This window comes from Musca domestica, unplaced genomic scaffold, assembly GCF_030504385.1.
Source record: "Musca domestica strain aabys unplaced genomic scaffold, Musca_domestica.polishedcontigs.V.1.1 139, whole genome shotgun sequence".
NCBI classification, from domain to species: Eukaryota; Metazoa; Arthropoda; class Insecta; order Diptera; family Muscidae; genus Musca; species Musca domestica.
The window spans coordinates 1330224-1356583 of NW_026712191.1; the positions used below are offsets into that span (position 1 = coordinate 1330224).

General features: G+C 33.8%; 2 protein-coding genes and 1 long non-coding RNA gene across 6 annotated transcripts in view; 1 reads left to right on the top strand and 2 right to left on the bottom strand.

Annotated features, from left to right (window-relative positions):
• Positions 1-14730, bottom strand: part of LOC101893030 (protein unc-13 homolog 4B) — a 305332-nt gene extending 290602 nt beyond the window's left edge. The window contains exon 1 of the mRNA XM_059118973.1: positions 14334-14730. Within this exon, the coding sequence (XP_058974956.1) occupies positions 14334-14416 (83 nt within the window). The 5' untranslated portion in view covers positions 14417-14730. The remainder of the gene's footprint in view (positions 1-14333) is intronic.
• Positions 14731-14779: 49 nt separating this feature from the next.
• On the top strand, positions 14780-25202 carry LOC109613340 (uncharacterized). Of its 2 annotated transcripts, XR_009341668.1 has the most exons (3): positions 14780-17361; positions 17423-18677; positions 23191-24263. XR_009341668.1 is itself a non-coding variant. In XM_059118980.1 (2 exons), the coding sequence occupies exons 1-2, from the start codon at positions 21523-21525 to the stop codon at positions 23376-23378; spliced, it is 1008 nt and encodes a 335-aa protein (XP_058974963.1). In that variant the 3' UTR covers positions 23379-25202. The 2 variants fall into 2 exon arrangements, 1 of the variants encoding a protein (XP_058974963.1); XM_059118980.1 differs by lacking the exons at positions 14780-17361; positions 17423-18677 and adding an exon at positions 21523-22342 and having other exon boundaries at positions 23191-25202.
• LOC131801030 (uncharacterized) lies at positions 19814-22960 on the bottom strand. Of its 3 annotated transcripts, none has more exons than XR_009341671.1 (6): positions 22867-22960; positions 22668-22812; positions 20924-22612; positions 20682-20870; positions 20451-20626; positions 19814-20397 (listed from the first exon to the last, which is right to left on the bottom strand). It is a non-coding gene; the product is annotated as an uncharacterized LOC131801030 (long non-coding RNA). The 3 variants fall into 3 exon arrangements; XR_009341672.1 differs by lacking the exon at positions 22867-22960 and having other exon boundaries at positions 19814-20034; positions 20170-20397; positions 22668-22808; XR_009341673.1 differs by lacking the exon at positions 22867-22960 and having other exon boundaries at positions 22552-22612; positions 22668-22808.
• Positions 25203-26360: the final 1158 nt, after the last annotated feature.

Below are 26360 nucleotides of genomic sequence, written 5' to 3' on the forward strand. Positions count from 1 at the left end.
TGGTTGATGCATCAAATACATAAAATCGGCAGAAAAAAATATATGGGAGCTATATCCAAATCTGAACATATTTCAATATAATTTGGTAAATTTTTGTACCAAATTCCATTACACATTCCAAATTTGAAGACTGTATCTATAATTTTTGTATTGAATTTATATATACTAAGTTATTTTCAGCATATATATTGGAAAATTTCAGGAAAATCTGTTCAGCCGTTTTTGAGTCTATAAATTACAAATAAACAATCATTCCTACAAACATTTTCCTCTTTTAAAGATATTCAGGGCTGTCACAGAAACCATGTCGGTTTTGCTTATTGTCGTTTTTGTAAACCAATGTTGGTTTCATTTGGTGTCATGAAACCAAGTTGGTTTTGTCAATTTCGAATGTAAATAAAACTAATGTTCGAAACAGCTGCTGTTGCTTACATGTGTTGTTTGTTTATTTGTCATTGAAATATCAGTAAAAGTAAAGTAAATAAAAAAAGGAATAAGTCGCTATAAATAAAGTAAGATGGCATCAGCAGTGGTAGTTTTTGTGTTGTTGGACGAAGAACGCTCAGAAAAGGTGACGAGAAAAGCTCAGCAACCCAGTGGAGTTGCCGGAGATAGCGTAAGTAAATTTTTTTATTGTGAACTGACTCATAAAGCTGCTTTGCAGATTTATGGTTTGTTGTCCTTTAAAAATTCTTTAAAAAATCCTTAAAAAATCCACGTTTATGGTCCTTTAAAAATTCTTTAAAAAATCCTTAAAAAATCCACGTTTATGGTCCTTTAAAAATTCTTAAAAAAATCCACGTTTATGGTCCTTTAAATATCCTTTAAAAAATCCACGTTTATGGTCCTTTAAATATCCTTTAAAAATCCTCGTTTATAGTCCTTTAAAAAATCCTTAAAAAATCCACGTTTATGGTCCTTTAAATATCCTTTAAAAAATCCTCGTTTATAGTCCTTTAAAAAATCTTTAAAAATCCACGTTTATAGTCCTTTAAAAAATCCACGTTTATGGCCCTTTAAATATCCTTTAAAAATCCTCGTTTATAGTCCTTTAAAAAATCCTTAAAAAATCCACGTTTATGGTCCTTTAAATATCCTTTAAAAAATCCACGTTTATGGTCCTTTAAATATCCTTTAAAAATTCTTTAAAAAATCCACGTTTATGGTCCTTTAAATATCCTTTAAAAATTCTTTAAAAAATCCACGTTTATTGTTCTTTACATGTCCTTTAAAAATCCAAGTTTCTAGTCCTTTAAAAATTGTTTAAAAAATCCACATTTTTAGTCCTTTGAATATCCTTTAAAAATTGTTTAAAAAATCCCAATCAAATGAAAAGTGACAGCTCTAAGCAACTTGGTTTATTTCCAATAACAAAACCAATAACATTGGCTTCTATGACAACCAAAATCGAAAAAATTCTAATTCGAAAATAAAAATGATAACATTGATTTTCATGACACCAAAGCATTTTTCTTGTCGTTTTTAAAACCAATAGTGACAAAATTGGTTTCTATGACAGCCCTGATAGATATTTTGTGCGTGGTGGGTCAATGCTTCTTAATAAAATCATATTTCAATCTGAACCGATTTCAACATAATTTGGCAAAATTTACTTTTACACCAAATTCTGTCACACCACCCATATTTCATTGAAATTGAAGATACATACCGTGTTTGGTGCATCAAATATGTGCAATTGGCGAAAATATATATGGGAGCTATATCCAAATCTGAATCGATTTCAATTTAATTTGACAAATTTATTTCCTGATCAAATTCCATCACACACTCCAAATTTCATTGGAATCGAATACACATATCATGTTTGGTGCATCAAATAAACGAAATCAGTCGAAAATATATATGGGAGCTATATCCAAAACTGTACCGATATAATTTGACAAATTTATTTTTTAACAAATTCCTTCACTCAATCCAAATTACATTGGAATCGAACATATATTTCGCGTTTGGTGTATCCAATAATCGAAATCCGTTCAAGATATATATGGGAGCTATATCCAAATCTGAACCGGTTTTTATATAATTTTACAAATTTATTTTTGTACCAAATTCCGTTACTCATTCCGAATTTTATTGGAATCGGCTTATATATCGGGCTTGGTGCATCAGATATGTGAAATCGTCTGAAAATATATATGGGAACTATATCCAAATCTGAACCGATTTCAGTATAATTTGACAAAATTATTTTTGCTCCAAATTCCGTTACGCACTCTAAATTTGAAGACTATATCTATAATCCATCGATAGATACGTGCATCCAAAAAACTACATTTTTTGGAAGTACCTCCGATGCTGATGCTATATCTCCCGTCCCAAGTGGACTTCCACAAATTTATATAGCCTATGTTACTTTCAGGCTATTCTGTAGTATATTTGGAAAATTTCAGGATAATTTGTTAGATTTTGAGTCAAAAATTACAACAATCAAACGTACAAACATTTTCCTCTTTTATAGATATAGATTTAATGTAATAACATTACGCCTTGTGCATTAGCATCCATATTCTCAGAGAATAAACCAGTAAAGAAAGTCTTTAAGTCGGGCGGGGCTGACTTTATGATACCCTACACCACTTTGCTAATTTAGTAGAGCTCCGCATAACAATTAAACGTTTTAATGGGAGAATTCAACATACACGCTATAATTATAATTATAATCATAATTATAATTATATATAATTATGATTATAATTGTAATTAGTGGTGTAGGGTATCATAAAGTCGGCCCCGCCCGACTATATATCCAAATCTGAATCGATTTCAATTTAATTTGACAAATTTATTTCCTGATCAAATTCCATCACACACTCCAAATTTCATTGGAATCGAATACACATATCATGTTTGGTGCATCAAATAAACGAAATCAGTCGAAAATATATATGGGAGCTATATCCAAAACTGTACCGATATAATTTGACAAATTTATTTTTTAACAAATTCCTTCACTCAATCCAAATTACATTGGAATCGAACATATATTTCGCGTTTGGTGTATCCAATAATCGAAATCCGTTCAAGATATATATGGGAGCTATATCCAAATCTGAACCGGTTTTTATATAATTTTACAAATTTATTTTTGTACCAAATTCCGTTACTCATTCCGAATTTTATTGGAATCGGCTTATATATCGGGCTTGGTGCATCAGATATGTGAAATCGTCTGAAAATATATATGGGAACTATATCCAAATCTGAACCGATTTCAGTATAATTTGACAAAATTATTTTTGCTCCAAATTCCGTTACGCACTCTAAATTTGAAGACTATATCTATAATCCATCGATAGATACGTGCATCCAAAAAACTACATTTTTTGGAAGTACCTCCGATGCTGATGCTATATCTCCCGTCCCAAGTGGACTTCCACAAATTTATATAGCCTATGTTACTTTCAGGCTATTCTGTAGTATATTTGGAAAATTTCAGGATAATTTGTTAGATTTTGAGTCAAAAATTACAACAATCAAACGTACAAACATTTTCCTCTTTTATAGATATAGATTTAATGTAATAACATTACGCCTTGTGCATTAGCATCCATATTCTCAGAGAATAAACCAGTAAAGAAAGTCTTTAAGTCGGGCGGGGCCGACTTTATGATACCCTACACCACTTTGCTAATTTAGTAGAGCTCCGCATAACAATTAAACGTTTTAATAGGAGAATTCAACGTACACGCTATAATTATAATTATAATCATAATTATAATTATATATAATTATGATTATAATTGTAATTAGTGGTCTAGGGTATCATAAAGTCGGCCCCGCCCGACTTTAAGACTTTCTTTACTGGTTTATTCTCTAAGAATATGGATGCTAATGCACAAGGCGTAATGTTATTACATTAAATCTATATCTATAAAAGAGGAAAATGTTTGTACGTTTGATTGTTGTAATTTTTGACTCAAAATCAACTGAACAAATCATCCTGAAATTTTCCAAATATACTACAGAATAGCCTTCCAAATATACTACAGAATATCCAAATTATGATTATAATTGTAATTATAATTATAATTATAATTTAAAGTTCAAAGGACTATATATGCCGAAGCATTTGTATCTTTTAAATTCGGACTTGTATTGCCCATTTGGTGCACAATTAATTTGAAATCGGATAAAGATATATATGGAAGCTATATCCAAATCTGAACCATCTCGATAAAATTTGGCAAAGATATTTCTGAGCTATATATGATATATTTCCCTGAATATCGTTGTTACGGAGTGCATATTACGGCTGTGGGTAACAAATATAACAAATCGGATGAACAGAGCTATAGCTATATCTGAACCGATCTTCACCAAATTTGACATACTAGCTTCTAAACTTTGGTCGTAAGTGCCAAATTCCATTCCATTTGGACAAATATTAGTCATTTGGTGCACAACGTTTTGTAAATCGGTTGAAGTTTTATATGGGAGCTGCAAAATTTCATACTATTCGGGCTGATATTACACGTTCGGTGCACAATAAGAAGCAAGTCGGGCGAAGATATATATGGCAGCTATATCTAAATTTTGACCGATTATCTCCAATTTCAATAGGGTTCGTCCTTGGGCCAAATAAATGATTTGTGCAAAATTTCATCTGGATAGGGCAATAAATGCGAACTGTACTTTGTTTACAAAAATACATGGACAGACGGACGGACGGACATGCATAAATCGACTCAGAATGTAATTCTATGCAGATCATCAAAAGGAACTATGGGTCTATCTCGTTTCCTTTTGCCTGTTACAAACAAATGCACAAAGACATAATACCCTGACCACCTTGTGGTGTAGGGTATAAAAAACGTTCTTATACCCTTTTTTAGAGACGTTATTCTAGTGTACTCAAACACTTACTTATAGTGTAAGAGTTCTTTAACTTAAATGACATCAAAATGTGACGGAACGTTAAGGAACTCCTTCTATCGTATATTTAGTATATTCTTTTGTAGTATATCTTAAAGGCAGTTGAAGTTATAAAAGAAGAATATCTAACGTACAAAGATTTTGTATTTTGCTGTAGACTTCGAATGAAAGTCTGTAGACTTTATACTGGTACAATTATTTGTCAAAAAATTGGAATGAAAAATTATTTAAATTAGAGAATTCGGTTGAAAATGTCGTTTCATACCAATCTCTGAACGGCATTGTATAAGAAAATATTTTTAAATCCATTTATTTTTACAGATCTTTTAAACATTCGCGGGTGTTGATGCATATACCTGCATTATTCTACCAAGGATGCATCTTTAAAGACTACTAAGTCCATACCCGTGTATCATAATCTGAATTTATGAGTTTAAACATCCAAATCTACGATGATTTACCATACAACATTAAATCAAATAAAAATTATAATTTGCTTTAAATGAATAACTTAGATGGAAAGCTACATATGTTTTAGCATACCTTAAATAATTTCATATCTAAAAAGTTAGTCATTGTATTGTAAGATCAATCTACACAATTATGAATAGAAAGCTGTACCACAACTATATTTTAAAACCAAAGAAGGAATTATTGTGCATGGCCAAAAGGTTCTATAGTTTAGCAAATACGAATAGAAAGCTGTAGTACAACTATATTTTAAACCGAAGAAAATAACGAACGAAAATGTTCCCCAAAGATTTTAAGATTTGTAACAGATGTTGGAAGTGGTAACAGTGGCATTGCAAGTATATTTGCTTCCTTCTTTAAAAGCACGTATTCTTATAGCATACATGATATCTCATTTCAATATCCAAATTCATTTTCTGAGTATCTTTCAATAAATCAGCAAAGCTCCGATGTTAAGGACGTTCCAAAAAACTTAAAAGTCTAAAAAGTGTAACGTCACATATCCTCACACATTGTGCAGATAAATTAGCACTTCAACTATGCATTATATTCAACAAATCTCCTAACTCGGGTGACTTTCGGAAAAATAGAAAGAGTCGCATGTTATTCCCCTTTACAAATCAGGAAATAGAAATGAGACCTGTAATTATAGAGGCATTGCTAAACTAAATAGTATTCCAAAATTGTTTTGGTATTTCGATAAAATAAATGACACCTAAAATTATTGATATATAAATTAGATAAAATTGGTTCCATTCTGTATAAAAATTGTATAAAAATCATACCTAACGGACAGAGTACAAATGATTAAATTTGTAGGCGCTATTTTTTTTTATAAAATTCCAATATTTTTTGGTATTCTACGGGGTAGCCATATTAGCCCAGAACTATTCACCTTATTTATAAATGATTTACCTAATGTAATACATCATTCTAATGTAAAAATGTATGCGGATGATGTGAAAATATAAGAAGTGGTCGTGTATGAGTAATATTTTGTCATATGCTGTAGCACCCATTACTAACGAATTTAAATACGAAATTATACCCGAACATCAGAAGGGTTGGGCAGTTCTCTGAAGCGAAGGTTGGTGAACTGTCTGAACTCAGGCCAGTGGGTTTTCCCATGGTTAAAGTAAGTGCGGCGTTCCGAAGTTATAAAATGGGGCGACCTGCTTATGGAGACGATTATCGGGAGTTGGCCTGAGCCAAGAGAAATAACTGGTTGCCAAGTCACGTCATTTATCAGACCGGGTGACACTATGGTTAAGTCTGGCGAACTGTGACACTCTCCTCTTATTCGGGTGGTGGCATCCTCGTCAACCGTGCAGAATGTGGAGCAGTCAATCTGCTCTGCCAGCGCTAATCACCTCTGGTCATTACCTAGGACGGAATGGCACAACTAATGGTGGGCATTAAAATCCCCTAGTACCAGGCGGTTATTGCCTACCAACAATGGGCTAATATCTTGCAAATAACGCGGTTCACAGCTATTAATTAATGGGATATACATATTAAGCACCTCTAACTCGGCAGTTCCACACTTGACTGCTACCCCCATACATTCCAGGTATGGGTCACAAGAGACTAGCTCAAGCGAGATAGATCTATACTGAACAGAATGGTGTAACAGGAACACTAACCCCCCACCTCCACTTCTGGTGCGATCCTTCCTTAGTACGTTGTAACCATAACAACGTTGTAGGCTGCAATTTTTATATAGCTTGGTTTCCTGCGCCACTGCGATCTTAATATTCCTCCGATTCATAAATTCCACTATCTCATCTATTTTGCCTCGGAGTTCGTTGCAATTGAATTGCAAGAATGATGTACAATCCGGAGTTGGAACAGCAACATGTGGCGTTATCGTAGAACCCGCTGCCATGGGATTGTGGGCCGCCATAACAATAATAAATACCGAATATTATCGCGAAAATATTCTAGAGTGTGTATTAAAGCCTTGGCCACGCAGACATTTTAGCCGCAGACCTTGAACATTCCAACAGGACTCAGTACCATCGCACTCAGCACGCGCCACCCAAGAATCGTTACAAAATGAGGTTCCTTGCTTCATTGCATCGCACAATGGCCAATAAAATCCGGATGCCAATCCGTTGGACTATTGTGTCTGGAGTATTTTGGAAAGCAATGTTGGCACTAATATATACCAATATATACCGTGCCAAAGGTGACCAATAATATTGATTCTACTTCCGACTTTTTTTGCTTTCATTCAATAAAATTAAAAAAAAAAATTGTAAAAACTATGTCGTTTGACTTTGTCGCAGTTTTTGCTGTATATATTTGCATTTACATATATACTCATTTCGCTTTTATATGCTTTCAAAATTTTATATAATAGAAATAATAGAAAACAAATTCAAAAAAGTAGCTCGGTCTTTCAACGCGTGGACATGCCAGTAGCAGCTGACCATGAGAAGAGCAGAAACATGCTAAATTTAATCCGCATACACGAAGGCATTGTCCTTGGAAGTTATTAATTTCATAACAAATGCCAAGCGTTCTCCGTAATAATCATACCCTGAATTAAATTGTTGTGTAGTTTTTATGACCATTGTATGGGGGGTATATTTAATTTATATTTATTTTCATTCCGTTTGTGGCACCCCGAAATATACATGTTAGACCCCACAAAGTACATATATTCTCGATCAGCATAAAATTCTATGTCGATTTAGCGATGTCAGTCCGTCTATCCGTCTGTCAGTCTATGGAAATCACTCTAGCTTCCGAACGAAATAAAGTAGGTTGATAAAATTTTACTCAAATGTATATTATGTCTGCAGGACTTTTGGTATTGTAAATGGACCATGTAGGTTCATGTTTTGATACAGCCCCCATATAACGGTACCTACAGATAATCGTTAATTTGATGATTTTAGAGACATTATTCGCCGGAATTCGGTATTTTAAATTCGGTATTTTAAGTTCATAATGCATACTACAGCCTATAACTGAAAATTGTCTGTGCAGGTACACTTCTTCGTATAGCCCCAATATAGCGGTACCTCCCGATATTCGGTATTTTGATTATTTTAAGCGTGTTTAATGCACCAACATGAAATCGGGCGAAAATATATATGAGAGCTTTATCCAAATCTGAACCGATTTGGGAGATCCTTTTTTTAAGATAAAATCCATCACACGTTTCAAACTTCATTGAAATTGGGGATACATAGCGTGTTTTATGCATCAAATGATTGAAATCGGCCGAAAATATATATATGGGAGCAAAAATAACTTCTGTTTTTTGCGATGAGAGATTTTCATTGGAATAGTGGCTTTTCATTACCATAAAAAATAGACATATTATGTTCCATATCATAATGGTGACGTGCCTTCGGGCTCTCTTATTTCTTCTTTCAGAATTAATTTTCCTTTTAAATTAAATAGGTATTGTCAGTTTTGAACACTAATTTTCACTGAATTAATTATTCTATAGGTGAAGCCCATATAAAAAACCATATTATAAACGAATATAATGTAGCATCTTCAAAATACCGTATATAGGAAGGGACCGTTATATCGGAGCTATACGAAGACCAGGGGCTAGATTCTTGTTCTATGAAAATATTTATAATTTTTTTTTCATTTGACAATTACTTCCTTTTTAAAAGTTTTCATTTTATATTTTCATATGAAATGTCACAGCCTGTAGCATCCATTACGAACTTCAAATGCGACATCACAAACAATTTCGGTGAGTATTGTACCTAAATTCGTAAAAAAAAACGAATATAGGGAGGTACTGCTATATAGGCCTATGTGTCACAGACTGTAGTTCCCATTACGAACTCTAAATACGTAATTTTAAACTACTCCGGTGAATAATATCGCTAAAATCATCAAAAAACGTGGACCTACATGACCCATTTACGAACTTAACCTGCACTGACAAATTTAGACTAGTCAAGAATATATATACTTTGTTGGGTCTGACATGAGAATTTCGAGGAGTTACGAACGGAATGACAAAGTTAATATATCCTCCATAAAATGGTGGAGGGTATAAAAAATCGTAAGGCGAATCGTCATAGAATTTTACTCTGATCAAGAATATATGCCCTCTGGGGCTTTACAACTAAATAACAAAATGAATATATCCCTATGGTATGGAGAGTATGTAACTAACATATTAGGAATTAAAAATTTTTACATATTTGGAAAAAAAGAATTTTAATCGAGAAGAATTTTAAATTGCTAAATAAGAGTTACTTTGCGGGAAAATGGGTTTATAACCTTCCAACCAATTAAAGTATACCGGATCAGGAGCCTGGTGAATATTTCTACAGTCATTCAGGGAGTCGAAACCGTCAAAAGATTTAACATATATATTAACAATATATAGACGATAAAAAATATCAAATTACTGTATCTTCGTTTAAAAATGCATAGAATCTATCGGTACCACAGCAATATTAAAACTTGAGCCATTATAATTGTTTTAGTGGAAACATCAAGATGGTGTCGAAAATGTCTACCCTTTAGAAGTCATAAATACTATATTTCAACTGTTTCCGTCAAGGAATTTGTCTTAGTACCTCACACTAACTAAAATCGACAGGTTTACAATTTATAACACCTATGTCAAAAGAGAGAACTTAATTGTTTTTTTTTTATGATGGGGACTATCGATGGGAAATTTAAAAGTCAATCGTCTTAGGAGTACTATAAGTATATATTTAATTAATTGATAAACATTTTGTGAGATTTTGTTAGGCGACCACGATGTCCCATCAGTTGCAGTTTATTATGTAAGAACAAGAAAATTACCACAATATCCCCAAAGTGCATTTACATTTTATATGATTCCGATTTTGATTATCCCTATAAAGAAACATATCATTCTATGCTGCTTTCGTACGATCAATCAAGAACCGTGGATATGCATTCACATCAAATTCAAAAAAAAAAGAAACTAGTGCTTGGCTTCAAAATGTCAGCATCCGATTGAGGCGGTTGCAGTGAAAATTCGAAAAACTTCATCTCTGAAGTTTAGAAGACAATCATTTAAAATTTGTGTGCCATGTTCACAACAGATTTGTAAAAAACAACAAACTGATGCTATTTTTACAGACTTTAGTAAAGCTTTTGATACCGTGGTACATAAGCTTTTGCTTCATAAACGAAATGACATGTGTTTTCTGACTTCTCTATTATGCTGGATTCTACCATACTTAGAAGGCCGTATCGAAAAAGTACTATGCTATGATTGATCTTTCAACAATAGTGTTGTTTCTTCTTGTGTCAGCGGAGTCATTTAGGTTATTCACTTTTTGTTCTTTTTTGTTCCCGGACCACATACAATTCTCTATGTATGTACTGCATGCAAATTGCTTTGATGATTAGATTTTCTTGCAATAAGATTTTCATTCCCTTGAGAACTAATGTAGTGCAAATGGTATTGCGTGAAAATGTAATCTCTGTTGTTTGGTAGTTTTGTTCGGGTTGTATTAGAATACGGATGTCTTCTGTGGGGTCATTTAACTAATGCTAGTCTGACAAAATCGAATCAGTTTAAGTGGAATTTTTGATTTTGTGAATTGATCTCTCAAGTAGACGGTAAGTATCAGTTGAAAAAAATCCTTAAGTTCATTTAATACGGCATCTAGTCTACAACTCCTTGTGCGGAAATAGTAAATACTAGTCTTTCAACAGTAGCCTAAGAACGTTCTTTTTTTTGTAAAACATTTTCTCTGTTCTTGTTAACATCTGCAATAACGTTTACATGTTGTATGTATATGTTTTGCTTTAAGTAATAAAAAATCAAGAGACTTATACGAAATTTTTAAATAATTTAAAATTCGATGCAAGACAGTTGTTTTTAAAATTTTCATACAATTTCTCTTTCATTATATTGCCCAACTATGAATTTATCTTTTCTTTCTGCTTTTTTTTTTTTTTTTTTTTGCAGAATAGTTAGACTCAGTTCCGCGATTTTTGTTTTATGATAAACAAACGTTGTTTAAAAAAAACAACAATCGATTAACAATGAACTCCTAATGTATAGTAATTCTATTACATGGGCTTTAATACAAACAAACAAACCTTTCTTACAAGATGTAACTAGTCTTTTTCGAAGGGTGTCTATCAAAATAGATTCATGTTCCATCGGGTGTTCCGCAAGAATGCCACCTTGGACCGGTTCTTTTTCTTTTATTTATCAACGATGTTCTTAATTCTATAAATTATTTGAAATTGTTAATGCACGCAGATGATGTGAAGCTATTAATTTCACATAATTGTGAGAAACAAGCTAATTTACTTCAAAACAATTTATATTTATACATTTTTCTATGATGTAAGCATTGTAGAATTAAAAAAGTGAAGTCATGTAATCATATGTATAAAATTTTCTTAAAAATTATTCATTTGGCAACATGTACATACACCTCTACATATACCTATCAGAGATGGGATCCTGTCTTCTACGCAGTAGAAGTTGACAAAGTATATTACAGAAAATGCAAATGCTTATTTGAAATGACTTTACCTTCCTTATTTTACTATGGATGTAGAATAAATCATTCATTCATCTAATAGCGAATATCGGGGGTGGGTACCGTTGTTCGGGGGCTATTCGATATCGTGGAGCTAGGGGGCAAAGTACTTAGAAAGAACTCTTTGTGTAGTTTTTTAAACAATTCTATTGAAAAATGTGCCTACAATCATCAAAATACCGAATATCGGGAGGTACTGTTAAATGGGGGATATACGATATCGTAGACGTATATAGACAATTCTCTTTCAGAGGGTAAAACACTCGCAAAGAGATGCGAATTTTTTTTAACTAGAGTAAGCGCAAGTCCTTACTTGATATCCATGATACAATCATTACAAGAACAGGTTGATCAAATTTAAAAAGTACGACTCTGAACCTAATAATAAATGTAACAAGTTTTGTTCGTTGCCACAATATTTTAATTTAAGAGAAAATTGGGAAAAATTGTGCTGATTTTAATTTTAACAAATATAAACCGCTTAAATCTTCTAAATAACGAATATCGGTGGTGGGTACAGATGTTCGGGAGCTATTCGATATCGCGGAGCTAGGGGAAAAGTACTTAGGAACCCTTTGTGTAGTTTTTTAGACAAATCTATTGAAAAATGTGCCTACAATCATCAAAATACCGAATATCGGGAGGTACTGTTAAATGGGGGATATACGATATCGTAGACTTATATAGACAATTCTCTTTCAGAATCGTGAAATTCAGAATGTGTGGCGGAACTTAAGATTGACCAACAACGCCTTTGCAATGGTATTAGGCTAACACTAAAACATGGTAGAAGAATACAGGTAGTCGCATCGACACAGCTGCTGGGACAATGAACCGTCAAACCAATTTTGACATTGAAAATATTGAATGAAATTTGTAAAAAAAATTTGAAAAAATACATATCATAACCTCCGATTTGCGTCGTGTAAGAAAACTTATAAAAATCTACTTATTTTTGCCAAAACATTTTAAAATTTTTGACATATCAATGTTCCCAAGCGTTGATGCATCTACCAGTATTCTTCTGCCATGTAGTAAAAAAGCTACACAACCATTTAATTGAAGATACGATTAATACGTGGAAGCATGTCATAATTATAGAAGGCAGAACAAAGCTACCCCTCTATACAATTTTTTCTTTTGGTGACCTTATTTTGTCAAAACATATACACATTTTGTGTATGTATGTATGCTCCCAAGCGTTGATGCATCTACCTGTATTCTTCTCCCATGACTTCAGCACAGAGCTGCATTTTTGTAGCTTGGGTATGTTCAACACACACTACAGGAAGTAAACTTAAAAAAACATTTATTTGTCCGACAACCGGCCTATTTGAAGTTAATATCGTGCGTCCCAAGTAGAATGAAATTTTTAAAATTTAAATTAAACACAGATATTAAAAAATGTAAAACTTTATTATATCTTAAAGTAGACAGAATGGGGTTATATATGGAACAAGGAATCGTGCAGATGACCGCCGCGGCTTTGTAATACACGTGGCCGTTTTGCATTAATACTGCAGTATTTCATTAAACCATCGATTCCAAAAAAGCTCCCAAGATAAAAATCTAAAGGTGTTAAATGGCAGGATTTAGGTGGCCAATTCTGGTCTCCAAGACGTTAATAATACGATTTGAAATGGCTTTAACTTCTTAATTTTACCATGGATTGTAGCTTTGTCTTCAATTCTAAAACAACAAACGTGGACCTCTATATTCGTATGACAAGGGCCCATCCAATAGAAAACCAAAAAGCTAAAGTGCCATTTATCATAAAGGTTGCACTACATGCCGTAAGCCACAGTGCATTTATATCCCCGAAAAACATAAAACGTTATAAAATTAATTTTGTGGGCCCCAAATAAATTGTCTACGTCGGTGAACCAGTCTATATAATTAGTGCCGAAAATGATATCACACACCTGAACATTAGAAATAATTTGTGACAGAAACATGCAAAATGACGAGTGCTATGTGATGTAAAGAATTTACCAGATTAAACATGAAAAAAGTTCGGGAATACAATAACACAGTTGAAAACAAAACTTTTTTTAAAGTCTTTAATATAGACGCAGCTGCAGTCACACTGCGGATGCACGTTTTAAATGAATAAATGATTAATAAAACACTAAGTCAAATGTGACAGTTATTTCATTTCTGTAAACCACTGTATCAATAATGTGTACGCCACTGCGGTGAATCAGTGTTTAGCTTGACGTATCATTGAAATATATTTTAGTTAAACAAAATCCACGACGGCGCTTTGGAATTTTTATCAACTAGGGACTTTGCAATTGTAGTATTTTTACCAAAATAAATTTCCTCTCAACAATTGCGAATACAGAGTTTATTTTTTATTATCATTCTAAAGAGCTAAATTTACATTAAACCACTTTGAACTACGATTCGCAATAAAAATAAACTCACGATCATTGCTATCTTTACCTGTGTTCATGTTCTGTTGGTGGATTCATTTTCATTTCTTGTAGTTTGTCATAAAAACCTTTCCACATTTTCTCCTCATCCATTTTGAAGAACAATATAATTATTGCAATTTGTTACAATATTTTGAGGTGTAGGATTTAGGGTAACTCCACTTTGCAAGTATTTTTTTAATTTAAAAGCTGTTACATACAATGTGTGTACGTGCAAAAGTTATACGCAACTAACGATTTTTTCCATCGAAGTGAAGATTTTGTCGTCAAACCATTCGAGTTGTAAAAAAAGTATAGAAATGAATCATAGTAAATCACATTGCAATGCTAATGAATCAGAATATTTGTCATCTCAATTAGGTTTGAGTGATGCTTAAAAATTATGGAAAAGGAATATAATAATCAGTGTTACCAGATAAAATTTTGTACGACAAATACTAATTTATGTTGAACCCACGACACAATCAATAAGTACTACCCATGGTAGAATAATTAGCAGATTTTGTACGTAAATCTTATGTCAGACTTATATGTCCAAAACTGTAAATAAACCTATAAAGTATTTTTATTCCTAAATTCCTAAAATGTAATTTTTTATGATTTGAATTATTGAATTAAAATGCACAACAAATATTCCTAAAATGTTTAATTTTATTAATATGATTTGTTTATTCGATACACTACGGAGTTGCGGTGATTCGTAGTCGGTCTCTGATAGGTACTACCATGGTACAATGAAGAGAAGGTAGGTCAACTTTGAAAAAAATGCAAGTATAGAGGTCTACCTGTTTGGCTTGTAATGTCAGAATTGCTATCAAAAAAATAAAAAAGCAAACAACTTGTTGCATTGATTTTGAATAAATAATTTAAAACCGCGAAAACTGAATAAAAGGTCAACATTTCTTTTCAAAATCATGTTCTATATATCTCTTATGGTTTATTTCGCGACAAAAACTGTAGATTTTGTCGATGCATACGTTGCAATAAGCATTTTAAAAACACCCGAATTTGAATATTTTGTGAACAATTTTTCTATTATTGAAAAGAAGACACACACATAAGCAAATGAAGTTGACATATTAAGCCAGAAAAATAAAAAAATTGAAATCATATGGTAGTTCTGCCCTACCTTGAATTCATTGTACCATGGGTACTACCATGCCGCAATAACAAGCTCTTGCACAAATTTTACAACCCAAATTTGTTTCAAATTTGGTGTTTGATATTCGCAATAGATATAATAATATTTGGGCTTAACGTTGGCACTTTTGGTAGGTATTTTTACCCTGATTCCGGGAAACTATTTTTTTCTTGGGGGACGGACCTGGGACCCCAGATTTTTACCCGAATGTCCGGATTCGAGACCCGGGCTAGACTTACCGGATACACTTACCCAATATAGACTATATATGTTGGAAAGCTATAAGCAACGTTTATTAATGATATTTTACAAAATTATTCAATCCAACTCTCCGTAAGTATTGCGCACCAGTTTTGTTTTTTCCCATTCAACCCATCATACACAGATTGTAATTTCACTTTTATTTTTCTCAGAGTTTGAACGAAAATTTATTGTTAGGGTTCCACGGATATGGAAAGTTCTTCCTCTGCGTCTTCGCACTTTTGTCTATCCAACCAATATATTTAAAAATAAGTACATAACTTTCACTTCAACTGCAGTACTTCAACTCAGTTACATAAAATGCAGAGCTGGGAATGCTGGTTTGAAATGAGGTTACTTTTTTTGTGGAGGGTGTGGAGGGTATAAAAATTTTCAATGTGGTTAGTGTTTTGGTATAGTGTTTGGTTCTTTTCTGCTCTATCATGTGCCATGGTAGAAGAACATAGGTAGACGCATCGAAACAGCTACTGGAACAATGAACTGCCAAACCAATTTTGAAATTGAAAATGTTAAATGAAAAATTATTTAATGCATCTATCTGTATTCCTCTATCATGATCGTGTGCTAAGCATAGTAGAATTAAGGAAGTGAAGTCATTTCAAATAAGCATTCCCATCTTTGGAATTAGAAATATTGAATGAAAAATTATTTATATTTGTAAAAACGGTTGAAAACGCGTATTATAATAACCTCCGAATGACGTCGTATAAGAAAACTTATAAAAATCTACTTATATTTGAAGAGACATTTAAACATTTTTGACATATTAATGTTCCCAAGCGTCGGTGCATCTATCTGTATTCCTCTATCTTTATCATGAGATAAGCGTGGTATAATTAAGGAGGTGAAGTCATTTCAGATAAGCATTCCCATCTTTGCCTTTTCTGTAACTGAGCTTGTCAAATACAATCGTTCAAATGAATTGTCACAACAAAAACAAGACTCGTTAATTAACATTTATAAACCATCCATATATTCAATCAATCTTGTGAAATGAAATGTTTGTGAAAAAAATGGTTAAAGGTATTTTGTAATCGGTTCCCGTAAAAAGAGGATTTTTTCCGAAGGTCGCCGTTTTTATCCTGATTAATGCAATATACATTTTGTAAAGAAGAAACCTGTACCCTCTATAACATATGGTCACAGATGGTGACATCATTTCAAAACTTTGATTCGTGTAGCCTGCATTGAACTCATATTGGTTAACTGCTTCAAAATAAATACTAATATTTGCACCAGTTCTCGGTCAGGTGTGAAAAGGGACAATATCGACCAGCTTTTTAGTACCTCCGATTGTCTTATGAAAGATTGCATATGAGAAACGAATAGAACGGACCACTCCTACTAGTTCCTCACGGGTTAAAATTTTGAATGACATTGCCACCCATAAAAGGCGAATTGAACGGTACACCCGAACATTTGCATCAATACAGGATCTCTTATGGAGAAGGGATACATCGGTCCTCCTGGCTCTCCCCACAAAGCCTCAACATTTTGAATAACCATATATCATATACAATGTGAAGAGGAAGTTGTCTTAAAATTTTGCACAACCAAATATTTCTACCAACACGAGATCTGGTATGAAGTTGGGATTACTCCTTCTGATACCTCCACCATAACGGGTGAAAATTTTGTATAATTATAAATAAACCTTACAAAATGCAACATAATCTATTCTTTTAATTTTTTTTTAGATCCCTGTACATCTGCATACACAGAATCTGACGAAGAGGTGGGACGTAGCTCCGTTTGGAAAATTAAACGATGCTTGTCCAAAAATTATAAGTGTCACATGCTTGGGACCATCATTTGGCTCTTCTTCGGATTGGGAATAACAGAAAAATATCAATTTCGGCGAAAAATTGTTTTTGTTTGCATAGGAAATACGTTTTCATATTTTCAAATTCAAAATGTGTATTTTGAATTTGAATTTATGTTTTTTTGTTATGTTTTGTTTGCATTAGTTTATCTTCTTGATTCTAATAGAAATGGTAATATCATTGTTTCATATAAAATTCATTTCCCTGAATGTATAGTTGTTAGCTGTTTGTTCCTAATCTCTCAACACTTCAAGCAATCACTAGAAAATCGTGGAAAAGGCAACATCCCTTTCAAGTTGAACCCAAACAGCATACATATATAAAGTATCTACATTTTCTAATTTTAGGAAACATGAAATATATGACTATATTTTCTAACGTGGTGTCGCTGTTCCTTAACCGCAAAAAAAGATTCCGAACAATCGCCTTTGGTGTTTTGTTAAGTACAACGGCGATTTTTTCTATTCTTAGCCAAAAAATATTTTTACATTGCCCTGCAGTAAATTTTTATATCAAAAAAAGCTATACCTATTGAATATCAGGGAATGGAATTAAATTACAAAACGTCATATCGAGTTTGATACTGGTATTACTATAGAGTCAAATCAGCTGGGACTTGCTGTTACCTGTAATAATTACACCATGGTTGAGTTCCTTGCATGGTAGAAGAATACAGGTAGTCGCTAATGCAGAAAAACAAAAATCATTTTTTGTCGTGGTGTGGTGCTGAAGTATTTGATTTGCTAAAAAATTTTTTTGGTGTCGCGAGTCTAGAACAGTATACGTATAAAGAGCTAACATCGAAGCTAACAGAACATATCGCTATATGTCAACATGTAGTAGCAGCGCGGTATGAGTTTTTCAAGAGACAAATGAGAAGTACACAACCATACAGTAAATGGATAGCAGATTTGCGAGTCTAGCGAGAGCTTGCAGTTTCGTATGTAGCGCAACAGAATGCGCACCTAGCTTCGTCGACGACATGATCAGAGACCACATAATAGTTCACACACCACATGACTCAGTTAGAGCTGATCTGCTCCAGAAGCAGAGATCAACGCTTACTGATGTGTTATTAATAGCAGAGCCATATGAGGCAACAACAACAGCGGTTGGTGTATTAAAAGAGGTGAAGAGTGAAAAGACAATAGGTGTAAATTTATTGAAGAGAGATCAATTCAAACAAAACAGAAAATATGAAAATAAAAACAAGGAGAATAGTATCCGAAAATTCAAATCGTGTTCGAGGTGTTTTAGTAAACACAAAAGGGAAGAATGTAAATTCAAAAACGCAACATGTAACAAGTGTGGCAAAAAAGGCCATATTGCAGCTGTGTGTATGTCGAAAACTGAAGATAAAAGCAAAACATAACAGTGGCATGATTGGCACAATATTTGATATATCTGACGGGGGAAATATTGAACAGCTAAAAAGTTTTATTGGTGTGGAAATAAGTGAACATAAAATTGCATTTCAAATGGACTCAGGCGCGTCAATCTCGGCAATAAATTTAAAAACTTACGAACAGTTAAATAAACCAAGTCTAAAGAAAACAGACCGAATATTATATGTATTTGGCAGAAAGAAAATACCTGTTTTAGGCGAATTGCACACAACAATTAAATGCGGTAATTGGGAAAAAGTGTAGTTCTCATTGTAGTTAACGTGAACGCGAGCGAAAATCTGTTTGGCTATGACTTGTTTAACACATTCGGATTTGAAATCAAATAAATTAACAAAATACCATATGATACCATTCGTTCCTGAGCTAAAGAATTTAAAAGCACCAAGAAATGTTAAGTAGGTTAAAGCATTCAAGCAATACCGGATTTAGTACCATTCTGTACTTTCTCCTTATACCAACCTTACCTCCCAAACATAATTCTTATCCCAAATGTCGATATATTAGCACTATCCGTTCGCATACAAATGCCAAATTGCACCTAATTTAGTGCTTTTTATACTATGAGTGTGTTGTAGTTCGAATTTTCAAAAAACCTTTGATACATCTATCCTCCACCTCATCATAGACCATTTATAACCAATTTCAGAAGTACAGCTCAATCCGTTTGTGCAAAAAAAAAATATTTAAATTTCCGAATTTCGAAAAACTTTGCCTTATCTCACACCTACAAACCCACATTGACCAAAGTTTGAAGATTCTAGCTTCATCCGTTTTGCCTGGGTGTTAATGAACTGTTTTATATATAGATAGACTGTTTTATATATAAATAGATTTAAACAAAAAACTAAAAACCAAGACGTTATTTTGGCAGGACTTTATTTAAAATTGATTTTTTACATTTCTGATATTTACATATGTACATAGTATCTTAAGCACATAAAATAATTTTAAAATAGAAAAATAGTTGCTGACACAATTTTCAATTCTATTTTGAGCCGCTAAAATTTCACCAAGAAATGCAAAGTTTTCCGATATTTTAACCATTGCCTGTGCAGTTTCCTTTTGGGCATTGGCAAGGATCTAAAAGAAACACAGAAACAATATGAAATGTATCAAAATAGAAATGATCTTTTAAGTAAGAATTTCGAAGGCACGAATATAAGATGCCAACTATAAGAAATTAGCAAACTGTAGGAAAGCTACTGAAAGCATTACCAATAATGCTTCAGCTTGTGTTTTGGCTATTTTCAAAAACTCTTCTTTGTTGTTGCTGTCTTTCTTCAGACGTTTATTATACGAGGATTTGTCGATTTCTTGTGTACCATGTTTGAAAGAAGTGTGATTTTGTAATGCGTCAATCTCATCCTACAAAACTTCCACTTCATAGGTGTTTACATCATGTTGGCTTGTGTCTTCATTTATTAACACGTTAAGAGTATTTTCCTGGAATACATGACAATATGAATAACATAACATTTTATGTACTGAAACCATACCACTTCAATTTCTAGACTGTCGGGACATTCATGTATTCCCATCCAACCATGGCGACTACTCTCTCCTCGATAGAGTTGAGGAATTCCTTGGTAAACGGCATATTACCAGTGGCATTTCTTTCCCGTTTTAAGGTCTTAAATTTTGATGACGTTTTAAACTTGAGGTCGCGCCAAACCTAAAATAGGATAACTTATTTAAAATAGGAAGCGTAAAGAAAATATTGAACTTACCGTTTGCCACTGTTCTAGAGTTTTTACCGCTCCAGAGATATTGTTTAGGTTTTCAGCAATCTCTAACCACTTTTTTCTTGCACTTTCCTTCCCTCAAACTTTCCCTCGGCCAAACCCTTCTCTGACTCCAGAAAATTGAGCAGTGCTGCGTGTTGCGCCATGCTTGCCCTGGGACATCGTGTCCTTTTCCTAAAAACAGTAAAATTGTTAGAAAATAAAATTAATCTTTTTGTTATATTTACATGTTATTCATTTTCAAATATGAATTTGGCATATATATTTTTTCGACACTTGTCATTCCATCGATATTCGTCGGTAAATGCTATCGATTTTTTCCGTCGGTTACTTGTATTTGTAGAATAACACAATCGGTATCTCAACCGACATTATTCGGTATTGAACGATACCGATTCGATAGAAAAAATAATTAGAGAATTCCACTACAGATCTGGTATGAAGTTGGGATTACTCCTTCTGATACCTCCACCATATCGGGTGAAAATTTTGTATACTCATAAATAAACCTTACAAAATGCAACATAATCTATTCTTTTAAATTTTTTTTAGATCCCGGTACATATGCATACTCAGAAGCTGACGAAGAGATGGGACGTAGCTCCGTTTGGAAATATTTATTGAAAGCGCTGCCAGAATACCTGTGGTACATCCGGCGGCGTGACTTTCAGAGCCTGCACGAACTGATATCGATGGTCGAAGACTTGGAGAGTCTACCACCGTTAATGACACCATCCAAAGAACAACACCGGCGTTTAGATCCCACTGAAAGCATACCAAACATACCCCGCCAGTCCCCGATCAATCCACGAATGGCCTGTCGTAGATGCGGGCAAGATGGTTATTTCGCCGCAGGCTGTCGAAAAGAAGGAATTTTATTCTGCTGGGATTGCGGACGAAGAGGTATCCGTTCCATAGAATGCTGTCGGAAACGAGCAGCGGGAAATGGGTACCGGAACCCACAGGAAAGAGGGGAGACGGGTCCGCAGTTCGAAAAGGAGCCCCTCAATTAGACACGACACGCCACATGGCACGCAACAGGTTGGTGGCCACCGTTGGGATCGCTGGACGAAAAATCGCTGCCACGGTAGATACAGGAGCCACCACGTCATTCGTCATACCTTGCTCGTCTCTGGTGACTTTGGCAGATGGATCCCAACGTAATGTGCAACATGCTGTCGAAACAGCTATTGAATTAGGCTGTCAACTTGTGCACGCTCGTCTCTTGATCATGCCAGATGCCACGGAATACCTAATCATCGGGCTTGATCTTCTGGCAAAGATCGGTGCTCGCCAGACGATGGCTGGGCTATCCTGCGTTTTTACAACGACTAGAGAAGCATCAGAGTCAAAACAGCATTTGAACACCAGCATTACGTGTAATTGCGGAATGCCCGATCAACGGTGTCAGAGGACGTTGGACGGCCAGAACGTCCTAGAGGCTTCTGTGTCGGCAAAGCCACCGACCATAGAGGAGCAAAAACGGATCCAGAGCTTCCTAGACCAGGAACTACAGAAATTCAGAGATATTCATGGACCGTCTACGGCCGCAACGCACCGTATAGTCATGACAGACGATCGTTCATTTAAATTACGTTATGCGGCCCGCAACCCGACTATGCAAGAAGTGATCGATGCCAAAATCAGTGAGTTATTGGCGAACGGATTTATTGAACAATCACATAGTCCTTACAGTTCTCCAATTACTCTTGCACGAAAGAAAAACGGAGCTTGGAGACTCTGTATGGATTTTCGTCACCTTAATGCCAAATCCGACCCCGACGCCTATCCTCTACCTCGAATCCAGTCGATTTTGGACCGGCTTCGAGAGGCAAACTACATCAGTAGAATTTACCTTAAGGATGGATACTGGTCTTAAATTTTGATGACGTTTTAAACTTGAGGTCGCGCCAAACCTAAAAAAGGATAACTTATTTAAAATAGGAAGCGTAAAGAAAATATTGAACTTACCGTTTGCTACTGTTCTAGAGTTTTTACCGCTCCAGAGATATTGTTTAGGTCTTCAGCAATCTCTAACCACTTTTTTCTTGTACTTTCCTTCCCACAAACTTTCCCTCGGCCAAACCCTTCTCTGACTCCAGAAAATTGAGCAGTGCTAAAAACAGTAAAATTGTTGGAAAATAAAATTAATCTTTTTTGTTATACTTACATGTTATCCATTTTCAAATATGAATTTGGCATATATATTTTTTCGACACTTGTCATTCCATCGATATTCGTCGGTGAATGCTATCGATTTTTTCCGTCGGTTACTTGTATTTGTAGAATAACACAATCGGTATTTCAATCGACATTATTCGGTATTGAACGATACCGATTCGATAGAAAAAATAATTAGAGAATTCCACTACAGATCTGGTATGAAGTTGGGATTACTCCTTCTGATACCTCCACCATATCGGGTGAAAATTTTGTATACTTATAAATAAACCTTACAAAATGCAACATAATCTATTCTTTTAATTTTTTTTAGATCCCGGTACATATGCATACTCAGAAGCTGACGAAAAGATGGTACGTAGCTCCGTTTGGAAAATTAAACGATGCCTGTCCAAAAATTATAAGAGTCACATGCTTGGGACCATCATTTGGCTCTTCTTCGGATTTGGGAATAATAGGAAAAACATCAATTTCGGCGAAAATTTGTTTTTGTTTACATAAGAAATACGTTTTCATGTTTTCAAATTCAAAATTTTTATTTTGAATTTGAATTTATGTTTTGCAAAATCATTTTTACAATGAGATGTGGTCAAATGGATAATTTTGAAAAAAAAAAATTATGCATATGATTGTTTGACTTAACCTTCTTTATTCTACCATGGCGCTAAGTGTGGGCAGACATATGACACTCAATAGAAAAAAGGTTTAAATTATTAGTATTCTTAATTTTTCGTCTAAAACAGTATATAAATTTGAAATAGAAATATAAAATTTAATTGCTGTGAAGTAAAAATTCTCATTGTTTTACTTTTTTTGTTAAGAAAGTAATATCCATGGCAAAAATGAGAAGGTTAAGTCATTTCAAAAATGCACACCCATCTCTGCATTTTCTGTAATTTACGTTGTCAAATTTCGCTACATAAAAACTAAGTTTTCACCTCTGATTTGTGTGTTTACAATGGATGTGTATATATAAATTTTGACCATGAAATATTGTCAAATGATTAATTTTGAATAAACTTGTAAATATATGTTTGCATGTGTTTATCTTTTTGACTCTACCATGGTATTATCACAGTTTCATGTTTTATTTAATTAAAGTTCGTGTAATATATGTACACTTTGTATTTGCTTAAATGTACTTTTAGAGACTTTATTAGTACTACTTTAATACCAACACTATCATAAGTCCCAAAATTGTCAACCTTGTAAATAGAAGCTTAGAAATTATTTGAATAAATGTTCAGTTCCATCATAGAAGAATACAGGTAGATGCATCAACGCTTGGGACATTGATATGTCAAAAAATTTTAAATGTTGTTTCAAATATAAGTAGATTTATACATATTTTCTTTTACGACGTCATTCGCAGGTTATTATAATTCGCGTTTTCAACAATTTTTACAATTTTAAATCATTTTTCATTCAAAATTTTCGATTCCAAACTTGGTTTGACTGTTCATTGTCCCAGCAGCGTCTACCTACATTCTTCTAGCATGTTCAGTTCCTTGGAACGCGTGCGTTTCAATCATAATAGTTCGAATGTATTTTACATTAAAAAATAAGTTGTGCTTACTTCAAAGACATGTTTAAGAAGAAGGAAGTGAAATGGGATTTGACAGGTGTTGTCTTGGTGTTGCTCTATCTTTCATTATGGTGGTTGTCTGTTCATGATGTTTAGTGTTTGATATTCGCAATAGATATAATAATATTTGGGCTTAACTCTGGCTTTGTAAAAGGACTTTAGGTAGTTATTTTTACCCTGATTCCGGGAAACAATTTTTTTCTTGGGGGGCGGACCTGGGAACCCAGATTTTTACCCAAAAGTCCGGATTTGAGAGCCGGGCTAGACTTACCGGATACACTTACCCAATATATACTATATATGTTGGAAAGCTATAAGCAATGTTTATTAATGATATTCTACAAAATTATTCAATCCAACTCTCCGTAAGTATTGCGCACTCATTTTGTTTTTTACCATTCAATCCATCATACACATATTGTTATTTCACTTTCATTTTCCTCCTTAGAGTTTGAACGACAATTTATTGTTAGGGTTCCACGGATATGGAAAGTTCTTCCTCTGCGTCTTCGTACTTTTGTCTATCCAACCAATATATTTAAAAATAAGTACATAACTTTCACTTCAACTGCAGTACTTCAACTCAGTTACAGAAAGTGCAGAGCTGGGAATGCTGATTTGAAATGAGGTTACATTTATTTTATTGTACCATGGTTATTTCAATATTGTAGTTAACAAGAAAAAACATTAAATTCGGCCGGAAATGACAAAGTTAATATATCCTCCTTTTCAAGGTGGAGGGTATAAAAATGGTCAATGTGGTTAGTTTTTTGGTATGGTGTTTGGTTCTATTCTGCTCTATCATGAACTGCCAAACCAATTTTGGAACTGAAAATGTTAAATGAAAAATCCTTTAATGCATTCGATGCATCTACCTGTATTCCTCTATCATTATCATGTGCTAAGCGTGGTAGAATTAAGGAGGTGAAGTCATTTCAAATAAGCATTCCCATCTTTGCCTTTTCTGTAACTGAGCTTGTCAAATACAATCGTTCAAATGAATTGTCACAACAAAAAACAATACTTGTTAATTAACATTTATAAACCATTCAAATATTCAATTAATGTTGTGAAATGTTTGTGAAAAAAAATGGTTAAAGGTATTTTGTAATCGGTTCCATCCATGATTCGCCCAATATGTGTCCCGTAATTAGAGGATTTATTCCGAAGTTCGCCCTTTTTATCCTGATTAATGCAATATACATTTTTTAAAGAAGAATTTTGAATGACATTGCCACCCATAAAAGGCGAATTGAACGGTACACCCGAACATTTGCATCAATACAGGATCTCTTGTGGAGAAGGGATACATCGGTCCTCCTGGCTCTCCCCACAAAGACTCAACATTTTAAACAACCATATATCATATACAATGTGAAGAGGAAGTTGTCTTAAAATTTTGCACACCCCAATATTTCTACCAACACGAGATCTGGTATGAAGTTGGGATTACTCCTTCCTTTCAAAACGCAACATAATCTATTCTTTGAAATTTTTTTAGATCCCGGTACATCTGCATACACAGAATCTGACGAAGAGATGGGACGTAGCTCCGTTTGGAAAATTAAACGATGCCTGTCCAAAAATTATAAGTGTCACATGCTTGGGACCATCATTTGGCTCTTCTTCGGATTTGGGAATAACAGAAAAACATCAATTTCGGCGAAAATTTGTTTTTGTTTGCATAGGAAATACGTTTTCATATTTTCAAATTCAAAATTTTTATTTTGAATTTGAATTTATGTTTTTCAAAATCATTTTGACAATGAGACGTTGTCAAATGGATAATTTTGAAGAAAATTTATACATACGATTGTTTGACTTTACCTTCTTAATTCTACCATGGTGCTAAGTGTGGGCAGACATATGACACTCAATAGAAAAGGTTCAAATTATTA

Excerpts from the sequence above, each read along its gene's own strand:
- LOC109613340 (XM_059118980.1), top strand. The coding sequence starts at position 21,523 with ATGCGGGCAAGATGGTTATTTCGCCGCAGGCTGTCGAAAAGAAGGAAT. Across the intron at positions 22,343-23,190 it reads AGTGATCGATGCCAAAATCA|ATCCCGGTACATATGCATAC; the intron begins GTGAGTTATTGG and ends AATTTTTTTTAG.